The sequence below is a fragment of the Venturia canescens genome, chromosome 9, assembly GCF_019457755.1.
Source record: "Venturia canescens isolate UGA chromosome 9, ASM1945775v1, whole genome shotgun sequence".
NCBI classification, from domain to species: domain Eukaryota; kingdom Metazoa; phylum Arthropoda; class Insecta; order Hymenoptera; family Ichneumonidae; genus Venturia; species Venturia canescens.
Window position 1 is genome coordinate 20,197,234 of NC_057429.1, and position 23,257 is coordinate 20,220,490.

Below are 23,257 nucleotides of genomic sequence, written 5' to 3' on the forward strand. Positions count from 1 at the left end.
AATTTTATTCTTGAATAAACTGACAACTCTTTTATATTTGAATATCGCAAAGATAAAAACACAGCTCGATAAGCGGTAAGTGAAATTGCAGTTTGTAAATTTTTCTTGTCTTAAAGTTTTCGGAAGATTATTTGGGCACTTAACTTTCGACGAACACTTGTTTTCGACTTTAGATGTATGCATAACGCTCCTAGTGGCGAATTCCATTTCGTAGTATAACCCAAATTTTTATAGAATTAAACAATACTGATTATTCTCTTGATTTCGAGAATCTAATTCTATTGCAAATATCTTTGAGCCGATCGAGAACTCCAAATAACTGAAATCCAAGTCCGGAGTTGTGATGAAACGGCTTATATATTATTATGTTGATTGCTTTATTTTGAAAAATACGTCAATCGTTGACGCTGTTTCATCAGCCGATATACCGGCATATGATATGATGGCTTTTATTCCCTCCCTTTGTCTCTCCCTCCCGCCGCGCCATTCACCATTCCACTTTGAACGCCCCGTCGTGGCAGTTTCATATAAGGTTTCGTATCTCACGCGGCTCGGCAGGTCGGTCGTCTTCTGTCTTTACAGACGTTAAACCGCTTTACAGTACGATAGACGTTGCGCTCTCTTCGCTCGGTTCTGCACTGTTTACTCATCATTTCTCGTGCTTTTACACACACTAAACAAAAAATCAGTGCACAAAGATTCTCAAATCTGGTTTTCGTGCATTGCATCATAAATCGGGAAGGAGTAGAAAAAAAGATTATTGACCTTGCGGCTTCTTCAATAATTCTCAAGGACAAAACGTGTACAAAAATAAACAGAATCGTATAAATTATTGGCGAATCGGTGACCTTCGTTTTGTCAAATTCAACGCATACACGCGTCTTTCGAAAGAAAAAAAAAATTTCACGAATTTTTTTAAAATATAAGAACGTTAAGTTAGGTAACTGTGAGATTCGCCGAAAATATAACAGCTGTGATAAAAAAACTTGATTATTTTATTATAATAGCGAGTGTGGAAGTGTTCCATCTTTCGGCTGAGATTTTAAAAACTGAAACGACGTGAACAATCCTGGTTTTTTACCCCGTAAAAATTTCGGGAACGACTTAAATCCCGCCATCAGGACTTTCAATTGCATCATATACTTTTTCCGCTCCACTGGAGGGGTTGAAGGAACACGAGCCTTCTGATCGATCGAACCCAAAAGTGAACCAAACTACTCTCACCGCACATAAACACGGTTATAGCTAGTAAAGAAGTGATTTTCAAATTGAACCGAAACAACTTTGTAAACTCGACAGATTCTTCACGTGTAAATATTTTTATTCACACTTGCCGTGACGTCGATATTACAGTCGTCTTCCTGTCGCATTGCACCAACTGACATTTCGTGAAGAAAAAAAAAACAGAACAAAGACGACGACGAGACAAAACGAGGAAACATTGACCGGAGAATCCTTGAATGAAAAGTACTTTCTTTAAAAAATTTTGCACTCGAAAATCATATTAGATAAAAAATAGCTCCGACGAATCTCGGAAACTCAAAAAACAAAAATGTGTTGTAAAGGCTGTTGAACTAAAAGTAAAAGAAACGAATAAAAAATGAACTGTAAAAAAGAGTGAGACGTGTTCGGAGAAAAGTACGTTCAAAGTACTTTTCGATAGGCAAAGAAAACCTGAATTTACAAAGACGAAAAGTCATCGCACTTTTTTTAACATTTGAACAAACCATTGTCCATTATCGGCGGAAGATTCGCAACTGTATCAACGTGCATCGAGTTGGAACAAACGGTGCGTTAACTGCGAAAAGAAAATAAAAAATAGCGTTCTTCTACTTCGAAGTTTCGAAGTTCGGAATCTCTCCGCTTGTCACCGAGCCGCTACTGTCGTTCAATATTTCTATACGCACATATAAACATCGAGCTTTAAAAGCTTCGGTCTCGTGGTTGAGCCGAGTCAGTCGGAGATTCATTCTCATCACGACTCGTTCTTCCCCATTATTTATAAATTTATTTCGCTCGGCGATCATAATTGATGAAATAATTGATCTAAAATACTTGAAACTAATAACAAGTGGTATATTGAAGGGATAATAATAAACCTCGAGATTTCGAGCTCGGGTAAATGGAAGCAGTTAATACACACCGAGTTATTACTCGATTGCACGGTGAAGAGAAAAATAGAAAAAAAGAAGAGAAAGAAGAACAGTTTGTTTCGACAGATAAATACTATAGCAAAGTGATAATAATACCAGAAATACCGGAGGGCCAGTGGGGAGCTTCGATACCCATCTGGCACCTGCCAATCCAACGATATTCACAAATCTTCGAGCGTTCACCGAACGAATTGTTCGTTGCGGACTACGATTCTCCGTACAACCGTGAAGCTAAAAACTTCCACCCTGCCGTTACGGAAAAACGGTTAAAAAATCGGTGGCACGAACACTAGCGTAAACTTACAATTTGACTCAATGCCCGATATTATTAATTATTCAATGAAATTTCTTAAGCGGTGAAAATGTATTTATTTGTTTTCTTATAAGTGAGATGGAACGACAGATTTCGTTCTGGATTTTTTTCTACGACTTCCGCATGAAAATACATTTTATCATGGATCGGTGAAGCTTTATTATCTATTCGCGAGATTTTTTCCTCCTTCCGCGAGTTGTTGCCACTTTTGTATTATTTTTCCATTATTTTATTAAAAAACCGAAAAAAATGGAAGACGATTCGGGTCTCTGGATCTTTGGGTACGGTTCTCTGTGCTGGAATCCCGGATTCGAATTCGAAAGAAGCACCATCGGCTACATCAGAGGTTATGGAAGAAAATTCTGGCAAGGCAATTCCACGCATCGAGGGACCGTCGAAAAGGTTAATTGAATCTTTATTTTTTATCAACAAAAAACGAGTTTTTTTTTTGCACCCGAAACTATTCGAATTTTATTCAATTTAATTTTCAACTATTCTGCCAATGCGTCGCAATAAATTAGAAAAAATTCACGAAAGTCTATTTACTGACGTATCTTCTGGAAACACCTGTCGAATTGAAGCGTGGGAAGAGGTTCGTCGGCACGTTCGAATGTGACGAAACACTGTGCACATAAATCGTATCGAAACTTTGATAAAAGATTACCTTTTTTTTTTCATTTTTTCCAAAAGAGTGTCAAAATTTATGATATTCATGAAAATTCCAATTTTTAGTGTCCTCGCGTGTATTCATAAGGAATTTTGATCGCGCGAAAAAAAAATTGAAATAATTTATTCCCTCATGCAAAATTGAGCATTTTGCATCCTATTGAAACCTCGTATCGTGTCCGCAGTTTTGGCCTCTCTTTTATCGGCGAAATGTGCAGATAATAAGTATGATAAATATGAACAAATGTGTTACAAGGTATTCGATATTTGAAGAATCCTTGAAAACCATATAAACCTTGTCGCAATTTCGGCCTTCCACACATTTTGTCATTGAATCCGTGCTATTTTTTTCGGTAATAAACCGAAAAATATTCATCGATGGAAGCGGCTGCTGTTTTTATTTTCCCTTACCATCGATTCGCGGACCATCGCATTTCGCTATAATCAATGAACGAAATGATAAAATATTTATCGATCCAGACGATAAGCACGAATATCAATGAAATTCTCTTGTAGATAAGCACACGCGTCTCGCTAGTTTTGTCTTTTTTTTCCTTTTTTCGTGAGTACACAAAATAATAAAAATCATTTTATTTATCAATCTATTTAATTAATTATCAATATGATTATAAAAATAAAAGCGAAAGCTTTTAAGCTTCATTTCTTTAGTGATAAAGTGCGCACTGTTTACCGCTGATTTATTGCCAACGAAATATTTTTTTCCCTCTCCTGCTAGCGGCCAGGGAAAGACATTGCGTTTTGTGTGCTGAGAGGCTTCCTTCATCTAATTTGCTGAATTCATCCTGTTCGTAGTTGAAATTGCTCAGGCATTACGAAGGATGCGTTTGTTTTGCTTGTTCGTTGTCTGCACGTGTCATCGATCGCGACACGCAAACTGCGTATTTATTTAACGCCAATTTGTTCTACGGAGTGTTCCAAGATCCGCGACCGTCGTTGCATTTTTTAACGCCCGTTCTCACCACGAGATTCGTTTGTTCTTTGACGAAATGGATTGCGTTAAAATTATAATAATTTGTAATCTCGTTGGGAGTCGATTTGGAAATTAAATATTTTTCCACATGCCACCGCACTCAACTCGACGAATTACAAATATTATTTCCCTTAATTTCATTGGACTCGAACGTTGCTAACTTCAGCTGCGTCTCAAGACTGTGCGGTTACGAAAAAAAAGGAAATTTAATATAAGCTCGTCGTACAATGTAATCGAGTACCAAACGTGTAGAAATCGACACCGTGCGACACGTTTCCTGTATTCGTAAACAACTCGAATATTTGGCTCACAGTGAAAGCGTGTTGAACGAAGGGATTGAAAGTTTCAATGGAAAAAAATGATCTCAAAATTTCATTCTTCAAATGATATATAAAAATATTTTTTGTTCCAATAATCTTTGGATTTGAAAATAAGCTGCGGAGTGGCAATGCGATTGAGAAATGAGGAAATATCACGTGCGAATGAGTCCCAGAGATGTTATTAATATTACAAAGGGGTTCAATTCGAACTGCGCATTTGTCTCGCGCGTTTTTCCAACTGAGAAATTCCCTCGCACCACTCTCGTACATCGTTAAATATAGTTAAACGATTTTAAAACGATACTCTTTTCTCTTTGTTACAGCCTGGCCGCGTGGCGACGCTCGTCGAGGATAAAGAGGTGAGAAAACAATACGAAAAACTCTTGACATTCAGCAGCGATCGAGCGACGAGGAACAATCGATCCCGATTTTTTAATACCATTTCTGTGGTAACTGTGAAAAAAAATAATGCTTTCTGTAGAAATTGTAAAAAACAAAATTTATTCCTGTCAAAATGAAAAAAATCAAAATAAAAGCCACGTTGTGTCCGCGAAGACGCGGCCACGAAGGGGCGAGTTGTCGAGGACGAGTATTTATCAAAAGTTAACAATAAGTTTATTTAAGAAGTTACAAATTCGAGATCTTATGCCTCGAGACCAATCGTTAAAAATTCTCGTCAAAGACCGGCGATTTTTGGTTAAAAGGATATTTGATATACAGGCTTACAATGCTCCCATGCTAAACCATGCTAAAAACATAAAAAAATGCAAAATGATCGTAATATTATAAAATTTGGTGAACATATATTCTTTAGTGCCAAATTTGACGATACAAATTTTTAAAGATTTTTCTTCTGTACAGTTATCGAGTAATTGATCACTAAAGTTCACGTGTACAAGCATTCCGGGCATAAGAAATCTGCTAATGCGTAATTACTCGATAACTAAGCAGAAGAAAAATTTGAAAAAAGTTGTCTTTTCGCACCTGATGTTGAGGAACATTATCACCAAATTTGATCAATTTCTAATTATTTAGACTTTTGTACCATACATCGTTAATCGATAGTTTTATAGATTCGGAGTTTTTTCCAAATTTCATTCTGGAAGTTTACGCTGAGTGTTGTTGATTTAGATACTCTTAATTTAATGAGTGCGATAAACGGGCACAACGCACAAAATCATTCAATTACTGTCGGAATGGTAACTAAAAATTGTGGAAAAAAATGTTTCGAGTTTCTATAGAAATTAGGGGGAAAAATTGGCGATTCGAATATTCATAAAATCGTGTAAACAATGAAATAAATGTCGATGATTTTCTTGTCGTTATTAGGGAATCGTTTACGGACGAGCCTTCGAAGTAAAAGACAGCGTTGCGTTGCCCTATTTGGAGAAGAGAGAGTGCACTCTTGGTGGATATCGGACGATAATATCGACTTTTCATACGAGGAACGGAAAAACAAGTTTTCCAGTGATCATTTACACAGCGACGGATCAGAACGAGCACTGGCTCGGTGACGCATCTCTTCACTCGATCGCAAGACAGATATTCGAGTGTGTTGGACCAAGCGGGCACAACGTTGAATATCTCCTGAGGTTAATAGCAATGACGAGATATCGAATGAAAAAAAGTCAATTGATTCGATGAATCGAATGGAAAGTGCGAAGCTCATATTTTTCACTCCTTCACAACATCTGACCAATTATTTCCTCTTAATGTGACGTAATTTAAATGTTTGTATTTACTTTCGTAACGTTCTGGTGCGTTTAAATGTCCATTGAGATAGGACACCGCGTCTCGTCGCACTTGAGCGTGATCACTGTCGAGATACGTGGAGTATTGAACTTTGCACTTTCCCTGACAATGGCTCGAGTGTTTTCGAGTACGATGGACCACAATATTTTCATTATTCGTTTCGATCACACATCCTATCTGCATTGCTCCAGATTGACTTCCAGAAAAAAAAACTCATTTTTTAAACTAAACAGTTGTTTACGATCGAGTTTTGAAATATTGCAAAGGCAAACTCGTCCGAGCTATAAAAAACCCCATTTAAAGAGTCACCGTTCACTGATCGCGTATTCATCCGCAGATTGGCTGACTTCATGCACTACTATCTACCGGAAATCCACGACGAGCACCTCTTCACTCTCGAGGCGTTGGTACGCGCACGGATAAAAGAGACCAACGTATGTCTCGTGACCTTAATGGGCAATCGTGATTACGTTATTACTATTGATGACCATCACAACGATCTGCAAGACGAGGAGCGTGCTCAGGATGAAAACGTTCGGGCTAACAACGCACCCAGACAAAATTCCTTCGAATACACCTCGCGGGTCGAACAGAAACAACTTCGTTGTATAAAAATGTGACCCTCCGCTCGCGACACTCATGGAAATGGGATTGACGAGAAATTCTTTTCCCTCATTTTCCGAGAACGTCTTGTACAGATTTTCGTACGGTTTGAGTACACTTTTATATATAATTCTATTTATAATTAAGAAATGCTCGCGGAAGATGAAATATTTATCAACGTTTCATTCGTTTCATTGGTCGCTTAGTCCGTACTAATGTTCCGTTTCAAATTAGTATTCGGTACTGGAAACAATTGTCAAAGTCGATTAACCCTAGAACGCATGACTGGGGTGTGAGCACACCCCACGCGAATTTCAAACTACGCTCCCGTCCTAACAAGCGACATTATCGACTGATTATCGACGGATTTTTTAATATATAAATTCAATTGAAATTAGTTTTATCGTGCATCATTCTTTTCGTTATAAAAAAACGAAGAAAATGGTGTAGGATAAAGTCAGTTTAGCATCGTAGGACCGGATTTATAAGCAGAAAAAGAGTGGGGTGCGTTCAAACCCCGGTCATGAGGTTGAGAGTATGAAAAAAGGCACATGAGGTGTAGGGTTTACATGTGTCAACTTGGCACGGAAACGGAAATGACGTTTTGGAAGGATTTAGGAAAATAATCGCCCTTCGAGATCGGGGGTCTAAATGAGACTTCTCGGACGTTTTGTCATTGCGAGGAAAAAAGTTTTGCACATAATTTGTACCAGCTTGGAAGGAAACGAGGAGGAAACACTCGTGCCTTATTGCGTCGTTGTAAATGCGCATCGAGTACAATGTTGCTCCTGAAAACTTCCATGACAGCTTGTTTCTTAATGTCTGCTTATAAAGTTCGAGATTAATAATAAGAAAGTTAATATTATTTTTATATTGTATTCGAGGGCCCGATGAAAAGCTTCTCGTGTTGCTTCGAATTTGTTTTACTGGCGCGAAATTTTTAGTTTAGGGTAAAACGAGATGCGAGGGCTGGAACCTCTGACTCTTGTTCGTATGAACAAACTGCAAAAACGAGACGAAATTTTATCTCATTTGGAGACGCAGCAGTCTTGGGAACGAGTATTAAAATGATTTTCAAGCTCAAGACTCGATACGCGCACTCCTGAATGGAAGAACGAATTTAGTTATTTTTAATTACATGTACAATGCGTTTGTTGAATCAAAATAAAAGTAATTTCGATCGAAAAATTGACAGGATGGCAAGTTAAACTTGGTACCGTTTTTCTTCTTTTTTCGAAGATTCGAAATTTTCGAGAGGGGGAAGGGACATTACGAATCCGAAATCACAATCGTCTGGAGAAATTGAAGTGTTCAGTAGTCAGAAAACTATTTTTTTCATTATTTCAAAACGTGTTCCGCAAAATTCGGTGAAAGGTCGATTTTTCGATTTATCAGTGAAATTTCGTTCATAAAGTCCCAGTAAAATCCTTTGCTCTAACAAAAGCAAAATGCTACGGTAGAAGTATTTGAATCGAAACGAATTACTTTACTTCTCGTAATAAATTCGAAAAACCAACGGCCAGTATATGATCACAGGAATGAAGCTTCTTTCGGTTACAAAAAGAAATGCGAAAATAAAGACGTACAGTAATGTAGTGTGTGCCAGTGACCATGAAAGCTCAGTGGCCAATGGGAAGGTCGGTCACATTTACGATTCGGAATAACGATTCAATTATTAGAACTCTCAAAATAACTAGAAAAAAAATCAGCACATGCTAAACAGTCTTATTGGCTGCGGAGGTTGCCAAACTCAAAAATCTGGCAGCTTCGAAAAAACTAATTTTAAACGCCTGAGAATTAACCAAATTGAAAAAAAAAACAAACTTGATCCGCGTTCTGAAGCGACTTGACTATAACGTATCGGGCTTCACGGTTGTCGACTGTTTTCAAAGGAATTCGAGTCATGGAGATAAAAGCATAGAAAGAAAGCCAACTTGTTTATGATTTTAGTTCCCGATTATTGCGACACTGTGACAAGCTTGCATAGTAGAATAGTCAAAGGATGACGAGTACGTCGAAGAGTTTGTAGGTAAAGAAGGAGATGGTTGGTTGGTAAAGGAGATCCCTACGCAGTGCAGTGGAAAATATTGGGATCGTTGCGTTCTGTCTTCGGTACGGTCACAACTTATCAGTAGAGCTGTGACCACTTTTTTATCGACCATGCTTTCTGAAGATGAAGATAACTGGTAGTCGGTAATGTGATGTGCGAGTTGGTAAAATACTTTAAGAATAGACGTTTTTTTCAAAATATTATCAAATGTTTCCGTAAAAAAGACGTATCTACCTTTTTTTCACCGATACAGAGATTGAGCGAACACCTGAGTCAATTAAAAATGTTCATATTTCTTTGGAATCTAAAATGAATCGGCCAAGTTCACGGAGATGTCATCGTTGCCGTTGTCCAGTCACAACACAACTTCTTCGACAAACTGGCAGAGCAGGGGGGAAAGACACTTTCATATGCCGCCGAGTATTCGGGGAAGAAATTTCGTTTGTTATTATTATTATGTCCCCGTCCTTTTTATACCGACAGTTCACAATTTCTTTCCGTCTCACTCTTTCACCGAGCATGACCGCGAAACATCTGAGAGATCCTTTCATATGGGTTTCGCAGGAATAGCGATTGCAAGTCTGTGTGTTCGTGTTTCATTGCGCGAAGACGATAGGAAGTTCTGTGAATAACCATTGATTATCAAAAAGCACGACGAAGAGAGAGAGAGAGGGAGAGTGTGTTATTCGTTAGTTCTCTCGTGTTTTGTGCATGTTTTAACGTGTATGTGTTCGCGCTACCGATAAGAGGAACGATGCTTTGTCACGTTAACGAAATTCTATTTTTCTTTCGTGTTATATTTCGACCGACATATCCGTAAAAACGTGTTGAAAAGACATCCGAATAAAACAATATAAACAAACGAAAATCATCGATAAAGAGAAATAAGCAAAACAAAAGTGTGTGTACGAAGAGTAATGGAAAAATGGTGAGAGAGGATCACGTTGATTGGGATGGGTTCACAATCGCTGGAAATCCTCAGACAAGGGGTCTGGGCAAGTTTGACAGGAGGCTGGTTCTACGACCCTCGCCTCGACGTTTTTTCCAACACTTTTCATCTTTACGTTTGGCTATTTTTGCTGTGCCTACCCTTCACCATTTATCTCGTAAGCTTTTACCTTCAAATATTTCCTTGAGTTCTTGATTACCTCACAACACGGTTTTCACTGTCGAATATTCTGCAAAAAAATAACAAAACACGTTGCCTAATACCCTGCATAAGCAAGTGGCACATTTTTGTAAGCATAGTGTGCTTGCTCTATTGGTGACACGTTTCTATTGAAACAAGACATTCATGATTCTCCAATATTTTTATTGTCAATAATTAGAATTTGGTCTGATCATTTTATGTTGAGAAATAATCGATTCGATTATTGCATTTCTCAGTGAATTCCCCTCAAATGCAACAGAATAATTTATAATTTTTACATATAAATAATGGAAAAAAAGAGATTGTGCATGCTGGAATATAAAACAGTCTAATTAAAATGTGACAATATTCAAAATCATTAGTTTAAAATGTATATTAATTCGAAAACGGTCCATTTCTTTCAGTTTTTACCTCCGACGCTCTATGTATGGCTAGCTTACTGCGGTTCAATAGTCACACTCTTTGGAACAATAAAATGTATAAATCATGCTCTCCATACCGTTTACGACACTTCGGAGTGCCTGGAAGAGCCAGGGCCCAGCATAAGTCAGCAAAAGTTAGAGAGCGAAAAACGTCGCACCGCTCGTAGTAAAAAAGGAGAACAATCTCAAGATCCTACCGATCATGGCATAGAATTGCAAGTGCTGAATGGTAAGATTCAATCCAAATTAAACTGAGACTACAACTAGCAAGTGCACATCTGATTAGTCGTACGAGGTATGAAAATTTGTTTTATTGCAGGAAAAACAGATACACCACCTGTGGAATGTTCCTCAAGAAATTCATACATTGAGCCAAATGTTCAAAACGCAGACGCTGACAGCATAACGTCTGATTACAATCGCGAAAAGCCAAATTCAACGATAGACCTTAAGGTAGAGATACACAGAAAAAATAGCTCCGAGAGCTCGGAAGACGCGACCGCGTCTGAGGAACTCGCCGCCAAGCAAACTGCTGAGAGCAGCAAATATATTCTCGAAAAAGACACAACTGCCGAGCAGATACGCGTACGAAGGGGTAAAATGAATGGTAATCAATAGAAAATGCAATTTGAATGCTTTGTTGAATTTGAAATCACTGAAATGAAATTATTTTTAGCGATGCGCTTGAAATGTCAACAATGCGTCATAATGGGAAGAGAGGAACGCCCTTGTTCTCGAAAGCTTTGTAGACACGGCTCTGAGGAATCTCAGAGTCGGCATACAAGGGTCGCTACACCAGGTCCACTGGGAAAAACAGGCTCCGAAAGTCGAATCAAGCAAACGAGTTCACTCGAATTGGAAGAACCCAGCGAAGATTACCCTTATTATCCTTACTGGAAATCAAATCAAAGCGTTCGCCGTTTAAATTCTAGTTCGATACCGATGGAGACTCATCTTACTACGGATCATCCGCAAAGTCTCGAAATTATATCTAAAAAGAAAACGGATGGAGACAAAAACAAAATGCAATCGCATCCTCAATCCCTCGAGGTTAATATTAATAAAATTCAAATAAATCAGGATGAAATATTGAAAACAAGATTGTTCTTTCATGATGTTTTTCCTGTTTTTTAGGTGATAGCAAAAAAATTGCACCAACAGCTCGTACATCCTCAGAGCTTGGAGACGATTGGGGCAACGAGTAAAAACACGACGACTTCGGATGACAATAATTTGCCCCTCCATCCTCAGAGTCTTGAAACTATAAATACTAAAAAAGGGTTGCCACAAAACACCCTCAAACGTAATCAATTACAATTATTACCGTATTCAAGTTATGGATCGGAGATCGTGCATCCGATCGCGGAACAAAGCGACGAGCAATTCGCGAACGATAATACCGGGGGCTACAGCCTTAGAGATTCGTACAGTCCTTTGCTGGCAGGAAAGAGAATAGACGAAACTTACAATCGTTCGAATAGGGATCGGAGCCTCAGTACGGGTGGCTTGAAAGAACGATTCTCAAGGTAAATACAATGAGGCGATGAATAATTTTGAACCAAAAAATTTACTTTTTTCTTATTACGTTAGATTAAACGGAGAAATAGCGATCGAAGACGACTCGACAAACTCTCGGGACGCTTTGCTCGAGGAACAAAAGCCGACGTACAAGAGAAGATTTAGTAACGCAAGTCAAAGTAGTCGAGAACTCTCGGACGGCGAGAGACGTAAAGGAAGAGTCGAAGAATCGTCGAAGAGTAGTAAAAATATCGAGGATCCCCTGAATTCAGCGAGTGTTGCAGGCACGGAGAATGGCGAGTCCGCCGTTGAGCCATGGGCGAGCAAAAGTAAGATAAAATCGTTTTAGGAGGAAAAAATAAAAATGAGACTTATGGGTATTCTACGAAAAAACTTTTAGTCGGTTTCGGAAAAAATTGAACCTTTTTTCGTACTCTATTCTGTTTGCATATCGGATACAATCCCCATAAGCCTCGAAAAGTAGAAATTGGCTCGATAGATTGGAAGCGTAGTTGTGCTAAACTCGAGAATGACACCTAAAGACGGAGCATTTGTCGGCGCGCAAGCTTTCTTTAACCTTTTTCCGGAAAATCCCCATTCTCTTCCTCGTCTTATCGCTCTCTTTCTCTTTCATTCTCACACACACACGTACCGCGAGTGTAAGTTTCGTGTATGACCTGCTACATTCTGTCTCGATTTGTGCTGCCAGTTTTTTGGACTTTCACACGTTCAGATGATACGGACACGTCGGAGAGTCTTCAAACAGCTAGTACGGATTGTAAGTCGTTAAAAAAAATCTTTCAAGTTCGTTATAGTTGAGTTGGAAAGATGCTGTTGGAAGGTATAGCGAGGATAACTCGATTAGAATTTAGTGAGATTATTTGAGTATGTTTGGAAAAAATGTATCCCCCCAGGCCCCCCAATTCGATGTTTCATTCCGTCAAATTTGTGCTGTGTCATTAATTGATGATTATTTCGTGTAGAAAATTGGTTCGATAGCATGGAATGAAAAATATCGATCGTACATTTCAGATTATCAAGCGAAGGAGCCCGACTCAGGATCGTCGAGCACGACGACTTTGAGCATCGACAACGAGGTGAAGAAAAAGTTATTGCCACAAGAAGGCGCGAGGAGCGAAACTGTGGACAGCAAACGCAATCAGGGAGCGATACCGAAGCAAAATCGTGGCAGTAAAACGGGCAACGAAACAACAAATGTAGATGAGACGAGCGAACAGAATAAAATAGTGGAGGCAACAACGTCGACGACAACAAGCCCGAGTGCGAGAACACGTCCAAAAGCAAAGAGAATGTTTGAGCGAAAGAGAGAATTAGACTTTCAAGAATTTTGTACACTGGATCAGGCCGAGGGTTCGAACAACGAATTGAGCACATTGTTGTCGAGTCCAGCGCCCCCACTTTTGGCTCCGTTGCTTAAAACAACCCGAGAACCTGAAAATTCTGGGGCTTCCGCGGATGTACCAAATTGGATAAGTCGTCATTTGTCACCTTTAGCACCCGAAGTTAGAATCCGCAACGGAAGAGTGGTCAAATGTACTATTCCCGGTGACGGAAAATGTGTGCATCACGGTGGCCGAGGATCGGGACATCGTGGAACAAAATCAGGCTCGAGGGAAAAGTGTTTGGTACCGCTTACTTCTCTTGCGCGTTTTATTTCGAACGGAGATTGTCATTTGGCGAGAAATCATAATGACACGACCGAAGGAGCGGTTCACATATTTCACGACGAAAACGGAGGATGGTACACTTACACATTCGAGAAAGACAGCCCGGGTATAGTGACAACCGCTGAAATACCCGCGGGAAACACCGACAAACCAGGAAACATTTTGTTGCCACCGCAGATAAATCAGGGCAGGAATTATAATAACGAGGCTAATTGGGAGGCTGCTGATTCATTGAGCAACAGCTCGAGCAGTCTTTCTCTCAATTCGGCTGGATTAACCGTCATCATCGATACTCCGCCGGTATTATCAAGCCCCGCAAGCAACAACGCTAACAAAAGTCAAACTGGCGCAGCTCAAAATAATCCTACGACATCGAATATCGCTCAGGTTAATCAATGTGCTCGCGACAGCCTCATGAGAGATCCTTTCTTTCGTATCCTCCTCGACAGACATCCCAGTTGGCAAACTCTCCTCGGCAATTTCAACTTGAATCCTTACTCGACGGAGAATCACAATCAATTGCCCGTTTTGCCATTGTCGAATTATCAGGAAGCGGATATGAGCGCTAATTTATCGTGGAATCGTTTCATCGACGGTCTCGATGGGACGAATGAGGCGAAGCCCAAAACGACGAGGCATTATTACAAATGGAAAATCGGACGATTGCCACACATCAAAGTACGATTCGATCGGCTCTCGTTGCTCGCTCTCCTCGATAGAAATTTGACGATCATCGAAACTATAATATCAACCCTACTGGCTGTTTTCGTTGCCGGCCTCGGGTTACTCCTGCTTCAACAAGGTTTTTATCGGGATATATTCGCCTTCATCTTCTGCTTCGTAACAGCAGGCTGCCAATACTCGTTACTTAAATCGGTACAGCCCGATGCCGCCTCACCCACTCACGGTTTCAACCGTATCATCGTGTTCTCAAGACCCGTTTACTACATCATTTGCACCGGTCTCATCCTCATATTCAACGAAGCATTGAAAAACTTTAAACCTACGGAATTTCGGGTCTACGGGTTTCGACTTGCCGACTACGACGTTATGACACAAGTGAGAAACGTTCTTCTCATATTCGTTCTCGCTTTCCCTCTCGTATTCTCTCTCGGTCTGTTCCCACAGATCAACACTTTCCTTATGTATCTCTGTGAACATTTGGACATCCATTTGTTCGGAGGCAACGCAACCACCGGCCTCGTCTCTTCGCTGTATTGCTTATTTCGCAGCGTATTCACAGTACTTATCCTTTATGGTTTCGCCTATGGAGCCATCACCGAGCCAAAATCATCCCAACACATATTATTCTCAATATTCGTCGGTTTACTCGTCGCGATCTCTTATCATCTGAGTCGATCGTCATCGGATCCAAGTGTCATTTGGGACATCGTTAAAACGAATCTTTGGCCGCCGGACATCGAGTATTTGGAAAAAATGGAAGCAAAGATCATTGAGAATACGGCGAGACGAGAGACTCCCGGTCAAGTATTGAAGGAAGCTAAAATACGCACTTCTGGAAGGAAAAAAGACGTCAAGATCAAAGTGGGCGAAGAAATAACGGATTCGGAGCTGGTCGATCCATTGCCACAAAAGCTGAGATCGACCGTTGAAGCGAGATTGAAAAACGATCTGATCGTTTGCACCTTCATCGGCGTTGTCACTTTCGTCATTCATTCTTCGACGGTATTTACGGCTTTGAAATCGGAATTGAATCCCGTACTGTGGGGAATCGCGAGTTGTCTTGGTTTCTTGTTACATTACATCGTGCCACAGTTGAGGAAACAATTGCCATGGTTGTGTCTGGCCCGACCGGTTTTAAGAAGCCACGAGCATGCTCTGTTCGAAGTTTGTGAACCAGTGAAAATAATGTGGTTCGAAAAGCTCTACGTTTGCCTGTGTTTTCTAGAGAGAAATATCTTGTACCCGATTATATTTCTCGGAGCGTTGACCGAATTCACGCCGGTCATAGTGAACAAATTTGGTGAAAACGTTGGCACTCTAATCGTCGTTACCTGCGGACTGAAATCACTCCGTTCGTCGTACTCCGACCCGTCCTCCCGCTATTTGGTACTCATCTTCGCAGTTCTCTTATTCCAGCACGACTTTGAAGAATTCAGCGAGACTTTTCTTCTCGATTATTTCGTGACTGGCATAGCTTATGCCAAAATTCACGAATTGCTGCTGAAAATACGTTTCATCGTGACTTACATCGCACCCTGGCAAGTTACTTGGGGCAGTGCTTTTCACGCTTTTGCACAACCCTTCTCAGTCCCTCACTCGGCGATGCTCTTTCTCCAAGCGAGTATCTCAGCCTTACTCGGAACCCCGCTCAATCCACTCTTGGGCAGTGCTATATTCATCTGTTCCTACGTCAGACCGATCAAGTTTTGGGAACGAGATTACAAAACGAGACGCGTCGATCACAGCAATACGAGAATGTCATCGCATCTGGAAAGAAACTTGGGCACCGACGATAACAATCTGAACTCCATTTTCTACGAACAACTTACGAGATCTTTGCAGCACAGCCTATACGGGGATTTGGCTCTTGGACGTTGGGGAAACCTTGAACAGGGCGATTGTTTTTTACTCGCTTCCGACTATCTCAACTGCCTCGTTCACATTGTACAATTGGGCAATGGGCTCGTTACTTTTCAACTTCGAGGACTTGAATTCCGTGGAACTTATTGTCAACAACGCGAAGTTGAGGCCATCTCCGAAAGCATTGAGGAAAATGACAATTGTTGCTGCTGCGAAATGGGCCATTTCTCGCACGTTCTCAGCATGAACGCCGCTTTTGGACAACGATGGCTCGCCTGGGAAGTCGCCACTGCCAAATACGTACTCGAAGGATATTCAATATCCGATAATTCTGTCGTTTCGATGTTACAAGTTTTCGACTTTCGCAAGGTTCTCGTCACTTATTACGTCAAAAGCATCGTATTTTATGCCATCAAATCCAGCAAACTCAAACAATGGCTCGAAAATCCTGACATCACCGAGGCTCTCAAACCGAAAAGAAATTTCGTTGATCTCGATCCTGTTTTTAATATGAATATCGACGAAGATTTCGACTTTCGTGCCAGTGGCATCACACGGAGCAGCTTTTGCAATGTTTATCTCGATTGGATACAATTTTGTGCTGCCAAGTGCGACAAGGTACGTTCCCTATCGTTATTCTTACCTTTCCAGTTTTTATTCAATTTTTACAAATTCAGTTGCAATTTTCAACGCCCAGTTTTAATAGTTTCGTCGTCATAGAAAGAAAAAAATTCCTTCAAAAATTTAAAGCAAAATGGCTCGATTGATTCCTCGAGTTTGTAAGTGGAAGAATTTTTTCATTTTCAGACGCTCGATAGGTCGAGGGATTCGCCCCTCGTTTCTTTGTGCTTAGCTTTGAGCCTTTTGGGACGACGTGTACTTGGAGCAGCCTCGCACAACACGGTGTCGAGCGTCGAATTTTTTCTTTACGGTTTACACGCTCTTTTCAAAGGTAAACAAATATCAGTACGAATATAAAATATGAATGGATAGATCAACTCTTAAAATCTTTACGTTTTTATTGTATTTTCAGGAGATTTTCGTATAACGTCCATAAGAGACGAGTGGGTTTTGCACGACGTCGATTTGCTGCGAAGTGTCGTCGCGAAAGGTGTACGAATGGCGTTAAAACTGCATCAGGATCATTTCATGAGTCCAGAATTATATGAGGAACCGTCCGCGCTTTACGAAGCTATCGATAATCACGACAAACATTTGGTGATAAGTCACGAGGCTGATCCTCTATGGAGAAATGCTGTTCTCAGCGGGGCTCCGAGTTTATTGGCTCTGAGGTGAATAAAAAATGTATTTTTTATTCGGTCTGCCGATCGCTTCTTTTCTCTTGACCTCGCTATCGGCAAACCATCCGGATCAACATTCTTATTCTTATATTTCCAATGTTTTTGTGTTCCAGACATGTTCTCGACGACGGTATAAACGAGTACAAAGTTATAATGCTTAATAAACGCTTTCTGAGCTTCCGTGTGATAAAAATGAATCGAGAGTGCGTGCGAGGTTTGTGGGCTGGACAACAGCAAGAACTAGTTTACCTGAGAAATCGTAATCCCGAACGTGGGTCGATACAAAATGCAAAACAAGCTTTGCGGAATATAATAAACAGTTCGTGCGATCAACCGATAGGGTATCCGATTTATGTTTCGCCTTTGACAACCAGCTATGCCGAAACCAATCAACAACTTTGCTCCATCGTTGGTGGGCCTCTGAGTCTCGGTATCATCAAGCACACCGTTATAAAACTTTGGCGAAAGTACGATAATTATTTTTTCTATTTATTAAGACATTTTATGACGATAAAAAATTATAACAAAATACTGATTCGATATTTTGGCATTCAGAATAAGAAGAAGATGCGGTCAAGGATGCTCGTCGGGTGGCACAGGATCGCAGGACGACGGAGGTTTCGGAAATGATGTCGTTTATGCCATGACTACTTACAATGTTCATTCCGGTAATTATTCGTCCAATAAAATGAGTAGTGTCAACGACAGAATTTACTATAATCCATAATCATTACAATTTCAGGATATAGTCAATCCGGTCATAATACTTCCGGTTCTCAGTCCATGGATTCCGGATGTCAAATCGGTGGTTCGACCGGACGTGGCTCCCTGGGTCGTGCTAATACCGGTTCGCTCGGTGGGAATCGTGGCTCTTTGGCTTCCGTTGGGAAACCAACGAGCTCTACTCTCGCGAGTCTTACCGGTCTTCTCAGCAACAGCGATATTAAACAAGAATCCAAATGCGAAACAAGCTTTTCCGGAAAAACTGACAAGGACGAAATTTCTCAAAGAGTTCGAGTAAGTGTGAACTAATTATGACATCATTTCTGAAAATTATTCTTCCGGTGCACCTTTTCATTGGAAGAAAAGCCATTTTCTAGGTCGCAAGACTTCGTTTGAACACCGGTTAAAACTCCCATGTAAAAGTCTCAATGAAAAATGGAATTGTTGAATGTTTTCGTTTCAGATAATGGATCCAAATCAGGTATACGATGCGATAAACCTCGGTCGGAGGATAGATGTTATTTGGCCAGACGAGAGGATGAGACAGCAGGGAGGTAGAACGGGATGGCAACATTGGATTCCCGAGCGTGGAATGGAAGGCTGCGTGGTTCATCGTTGGTTACCGAATCATCGTGATCCAAATCGTCGTTCCCACGTCGACAAGGTTATATTATTAGTCAAAATAGATGAAAAATATGTGCCGATTGCGGAACAAGGAGTTCGGGATTTGGGCGCTGAAGTTTGAACAAAATTTGTGGCAGGTTTGATCTTACGAGAATATGATAAACCGAACCTCGCAACGCCGACATATACGAGACATCCTTAAAAAGGAAATCCAGTATTTGTTTCAAATTTCATCGTCCCCAAACGTATAGTGAACAATAGAAAATTATTGTGAGAATTTGGACAGTGTGCCAAAGTTCTCGATGCAAACCAAATCGTTGTACTATATCATGTACCATATAACAATTTTATGGATGAGCAGGAGAGGGGGTTCGTGTGAAAAAAATCTGTGAATAACGAGATATATGTGTATCGTCGTTTTGTAAATTGTTCGAGTTAAAAAGCAAACGGGGCACTTTGAATGGTCGAGAAAAAAGATAGTGACTTCACGATATATACTATGAGTCGAAATAACCGAATTCACAGCGGTCAAGAATTGTACATAATGGTCATTCGTGTTTTTCTACGTTTTGTTACGAAAATTTTTTTTTAACTACGCAATAGCGCGTTAAGCTGTAGATAGCTAGACTATACGTGTAAAATTTAAGGCAAAAGAAGTAAACAATTCAAAAAATATATATATATATATTAACATGAACATATATATATATTTACTATTATCCGATAATAAAACGTTCGTGGAATGTTGAGGGTAGAGTGACCAAGGAAAGAAACAAGGGCGTGTGAAAACCCCCGAATGGGTGACATATCGATTGCGTCATTTGAGCGAACAATAAAATAAAAAAAAACGAAGCATTTCTATCCAATCGCATTCTACGAGATTAGCACGTTAAACGGAATCTAGAATTTTATTCCTTGTGATGATGAGCGAGTGAGGAAAGAAAGAGTACGTAATTCATCGAAATTACAATCGCGAACTTGTGGGAGATTTTTCGTGTCGTTGATCGAGACTCAGAGATCGGCATTTCTTCGAGTATTTTTCCAACAGAATTTTTTTCCTTGTAAATTATTTATTGCCTTATAAATTAATTCATGAGTATCTTACGATATTTGTGATTTGCTCGAGAACGTTTGAAGCAACATAATTCTCGTGTAATATTCGTGGAAGAAAATCGTTCAAAATAAATTCATTGATTGTTACATTTGAATTTTATATTTTCGTATAACCCGATTCCAATGATATTGTGCATCCCCAGTAAGCTTCCGCCGTTACTAAATTTCGAGCAAAGTTCACTGACGAGGAGTCATTTATGGCTATGAAACGGTAAAAAAAAGTTCAAGAACTCTGTTCACTTGTTCTCAGTAAATATCCAATGCCAGATCTCTTATCACAATTTTTACTTGTTCCAGTCCTGTCTCAGTTGAAAACATTCGAAATTTGAAAGAAAGAGTACGGTTTATTAATTGATTAATTAGACGATAAAAATAGTGTCTGTATTTTCTTAGAAAGTTGTCCTTCTCATGTAATATTGATGAATTTCCCGCTACAGTTTTCTGCCATTTTTTGATGATTCAAGATGAACATTTTGTTTTGATTCGAAGAATCCTTGCGTCGGCATTTTTGTCTCTGGTTCACGTCTTGGGTGTCTCTCCAAGTTATCAGCGAGTCACAGCATTGCCTTAAACCGGTGTATCGACAGACACCTGACTGATGATGAAAAAAAAAACGAAAACAAAATATAAAATGAAAAACTAGCTAGTCTGTCAATAGCTGACCGTGTGAACGGATTTATAATAAAATAAAGAATAAAGCGACTCTGCGAAAAGTGCGAGAATAAGTGAGTTCGGCCATTTTATTAACGATGTTGCAAAAAAGAATTTAATCCAATGATTCTTCGGCCTAATTTTTTCTATGAGTTAATGCATATATTTTCATTGAGGACGAAAACAAAAAAACTCTTTTGAATACATCAATTGCGTTTACAAAATCACAGTTTTACCGTTATCACAGTTAATGTACCGAGACCGAATGGAATCGAATCCATATTTTTTAAGCGACGGAAGTTTGTTTGCCGATTTGAAGGAGGAAATTATTATATTCTTCATAAATGTAAATAAAAAAAGAAAAACGAAAGAGTTTTACGACGTAGATCGTTGAAATTCCACGATTCAACTAAATGGTTGGAAAAAAATGTACCATTTCGGACAACGCGTTACGATCGTTCTATATTATAGTAGAAATGTGTAAGTTACATTATCTTTTGTTTTTCTTGTGATTGTGTTGTTATTGTAATTAAGTAAATAAATTTACCGTCGACGAGAAAGGGGAAGGAAATCATAGGATAAAAATTGTATAGAGAGAAAAATTACTGTTGTGGATAATAAGTCGTAACAACTATATTAATTATGATAATAAAACATGTTACTTTTTTTCATATTTATAACGTCTATTGATCATATTACTAAAACACAAGTAAAAAAAGTGCAGTCAAAACATTCCATAGTGATTTGGGAATTTGTCCTACAATCCTTTAAAAAAATTTCTGGAGAAGTCGACGCAAGATTGGCTGAATAAAATTCGGCAAGTACATAAAAAAAGCGCGTCGGTACAACGCTAAGTGAGTGTAAATTATCTCATCTTTCATCTACCTCACGACCAAACTCGTACATAGAAAATTATTTACACACGTTTAAGATTCATTTGACATCGAGAGAAAGTATCATTTCTCTGAAATATTTTGTTGCACTTGAATCAAACCGGAGACAGCCAAAGATCCAATCGTCTATGGATTTTCAGCGTTCGTTCATCCGGAAATCAAATTCGTTGAGCAAAGGGTAAAATAATATTAAATCGCGAATAAACAAAATTTAAGATCGATCTTGAGATTTGTTCAAGTACTTTTGTCCACGGTATTTGCTTTGTTAATCGTTAATTTTTTAATTAGATTCTCTATCATTTGGGCCTCTACGAGGCCGATAAATTTGTCGACTACAAGACCATTAGATACGGCTATTACAGCAGGTACAGCTTTGACTTCAAAAGTGTGAACCAGTTCAGGATTTTGCTCAACGTTTACTATTGCTAAATGCAAGTCAGTCATCGGCCCTATCAACTCCTCTAATTTTGGTGTCAATATTTTGCACGGATCACACCATTCAGCATGAAAATTCACAATGACCGGCACTGTACTGTTCATCACTTTATCAATGAATTCCGTGTTGTCGTTTATCTCAAATTTTTTGTTGCTACGACTCAGCAACGATATCCCACGTGTCGTTATTCTCATTGTCTTTCTCAGGTGTCGCAACATTTTGAGTATGACAGATATTCTTCCAAAACGAAATTTCACTTTTCCTCGAACCCAGTCTGATCAGTGAATCCAATTATTTACTCTATGTGGTTTAACACTTTCTAACAATTCGTATTTTACATAACCCACAAATCCAGCAATCGATGAAATTACCAGCAATACCAAAAGTATTATTCTCCACACAAATATGTGGTCATAAGGCTGTAAGTAAAATATCTTCATAAAATTTTGTACCTTGATAAATTTTATTAAATGTGAAATGCGTTAAATTACCTTGTCCTCTCTAAAAACAGGTTCTTCAGCTCCTCTGGGTGCTCCCACTAGAATAACAGTTACTAAAACTGCTACGGCAATTGCAATTGCTCCTACTTTTTTTTCAGTTCTCAATGACGCTGCAAACACCAGAGCTGCTGCTAGCCACAGCAAAAGTACGACAAATAAGCCAATACCAATGCCAAAAATGAGAGCTGTCATCACCCTGCAATGAGAGGTGCTTAAAATTTTTAAACAACAAAGAATTTGCTCAAAATAAACTTATTGCGTGTAAGTTCAAAAACCTTTTGGCACCGGGGAATAGAGGCGGACATTTTTATGATGTTTGATTACCTCCAAATATTGTTATTTAAAATTTTAAAGCACTTTTCGTTGTCAATAAAAAATATGTGCAGAAAAAGGGAAAGAAGAAAAGTTGAGACATAACCTGAATTTGCTTAAACGAACTTCGTACCTTGAGGCACACGCCGATAACGATATGTTTGAAATCCTGAAATGATCTTATTATGCACTATTAAATCTCAAAACATCGTAAGTATGTTTGACTCCATTTGTGCGTTCGTAACTCTCATCACAGCAGGTGAATCAGGAACTCAAAGTTGTCTAAGTTTATCCTAAATTCAAGAAACTACGAAAGAAAACATTCCTAGAGAGGTGAAAAACCCCTCATCTACTAAAATATATCTATATATTTTGAAATCTGAGCGCAGTCACGTAAGCCACTTTTCTGGATGTACATATATTCGCGGATTGACACGTATCGTATGGTCGTATGGTGTGTGCTCGAGAGAGAAGAGAGCAGATAAGTGAGATGAGGGAAGAAACTGAAAAGAAGAAAGTTGCCGGATCTCTCCT

At 39.4% G+C, this 23,257-nt stretch overlaps 3 protein-coding genes and 1 long non-coding RNA gene across 6 annotated transcripts; 2 read left to right on the forward strand and 2 right to left on the reverse strand.

Moving 5' to 3' along the window:
- The first annotated feature begins 534 nt into the window (after positions 1–534).
- Positions 535–7,189, forward strand: LOC122415892 (putative glutathione-specific gamma-glutamylcyclotransferase 2). The gene is made up of 4 exons (XM_043428426.1): positions 535–2,868; positions 4,767–4,802; positions 5,773–6,035; positions 6,533–7,189. Exons 1-4 carry the CDS (start codon positions 2,716–2,718, stop codon positions 6,813–6,815), a joined length of 735 nt encoding a protein of 244 aa, XP_043284361.1. The 5' UTR covers positions 535–2,715; the 3' UTR covers positions 6,816–7,189.
- A 2,053-nt stretch (positions 7,190–9,242) lies between these two features.
- Positions 9,243–21,259, forward strand: pcx (pecanex). 3 transcript variants are annotated; one of them, XM_043428418.1, is made up of 14 exons: positions 9,243–9,954; positions 10,403–10,649; positions 10,740–11,015; positions 11,097–11,470; positions 11,555–11,946; positions 12,011–12,267; positions 12,648–12,716; positions 12,971–16,788; positions 16,978–17,122; positions 17,204–17,462; positions 17,585–17,938; positions 18,027–18,139; positions 18,214–18,488; positions 18,658–21,259. In XM_043428418.1, exons 1-14 carry the CDS (start codon positions 9,802–9,804, stop codon positions 18,937–18,939), a joined length of 7,014 nt encoding a protein of 2,337 aa, XP_043284353.1. In that variant the 5' UTR covers positions 9,243–9,801; the 3' UTR covers positions 18,940–21,259. The 3 variants fall into 3 exon arrangements, with proteins under 3 accessions (XP_043284353.1, XP_043284352.1, XP_043284354.1); XM_043428417.1 differs by having other exon boundaries at positions 9,244–9,954; positions 10,740–11,027; XM_043428419.1 differs by lacking the exon at positions 12,648–12,716 and having other exon boundaries at positions 9,245–9,954; positions 10,740–11,027.
- Positions 20,294–22,849, reverse strand: LOC122415894 (uncharacterized). The gene is made up of 3 exons (XR_006262013.1): positions 22,687–22,849; positions 22,403–22,607; positions 20,294–20,526 (listed from the first exon to the last, which is right to left on the reverse strand). It is a non-coding gene; the product is annotated as an uncharacterized lncRNA (long non-coding RNA).
- LOC122415893 (thioredoxin, mitochondrial) lies at positions 21,185–22,280 on the reverse strand. Its single transcript, XM_043428427.1, has one exon. The coding sequence runs from the start codon at positions 22,127–22,129 to the stop codon at positions 21,710–21,712; it is 420 nt and encodes a 139-aa protein (XP_043284362.1). The 5' UTR covers positions 22,130–22,280; the 3' UTR covers positions 21,185–21,709.
- Positions 22,850–23,257: the final 408 nt, after the last annotated feature.

Coding starts and splice junctions, on each gene's coding strand:
- LOC122415892 (XM_043428426.1), top strand. CDS start 2,716: ATGGAAGACGATTCGGGTCTCTGGATCTTTGGGTACGGTTCTCTGTGC. Junction 2,869..4,766: donor ATCGAGGGACCGTCGAAAAG/GTTAATTGAATC, acceptor TCTTTGTTACAG/CCTGGCCGCGTGGCGACGCT. Junction 6,036..6,532: donor AACGTTGAATATCTCCTGAG/GTTAATAGCAAT, acceptor ATTCATCCGCAG/ATTGGCTGACTTCATGCACT.
- pcx (XM_043428417.1), top strand. CDS start 9,802: ATGGGTTCACAATCGCTGGAAATCCTCAGACAAGGGGTCTGGGCAAGT. Junction 10,650..10,739: donor AGAATTGCAAGTGCTGAATG/GTAAGATTCAAT, acceptor GTTTTATTGCAG/GAAAAACAGATACACCACCT. Junction 18,140..18,213: donor TACTTACAATGTTCATTCCG/GTAATTATTCGT, acceptor TTACAATTTCAG/GATATAGTCAATCCGGTCAT.
- LOC122415893 (XM_043428427.1), bottom strand. CDS start 22,129: ATGTTGCGACACCTGAGAAAGACAATGAGAATAACGACACGTGGGATA.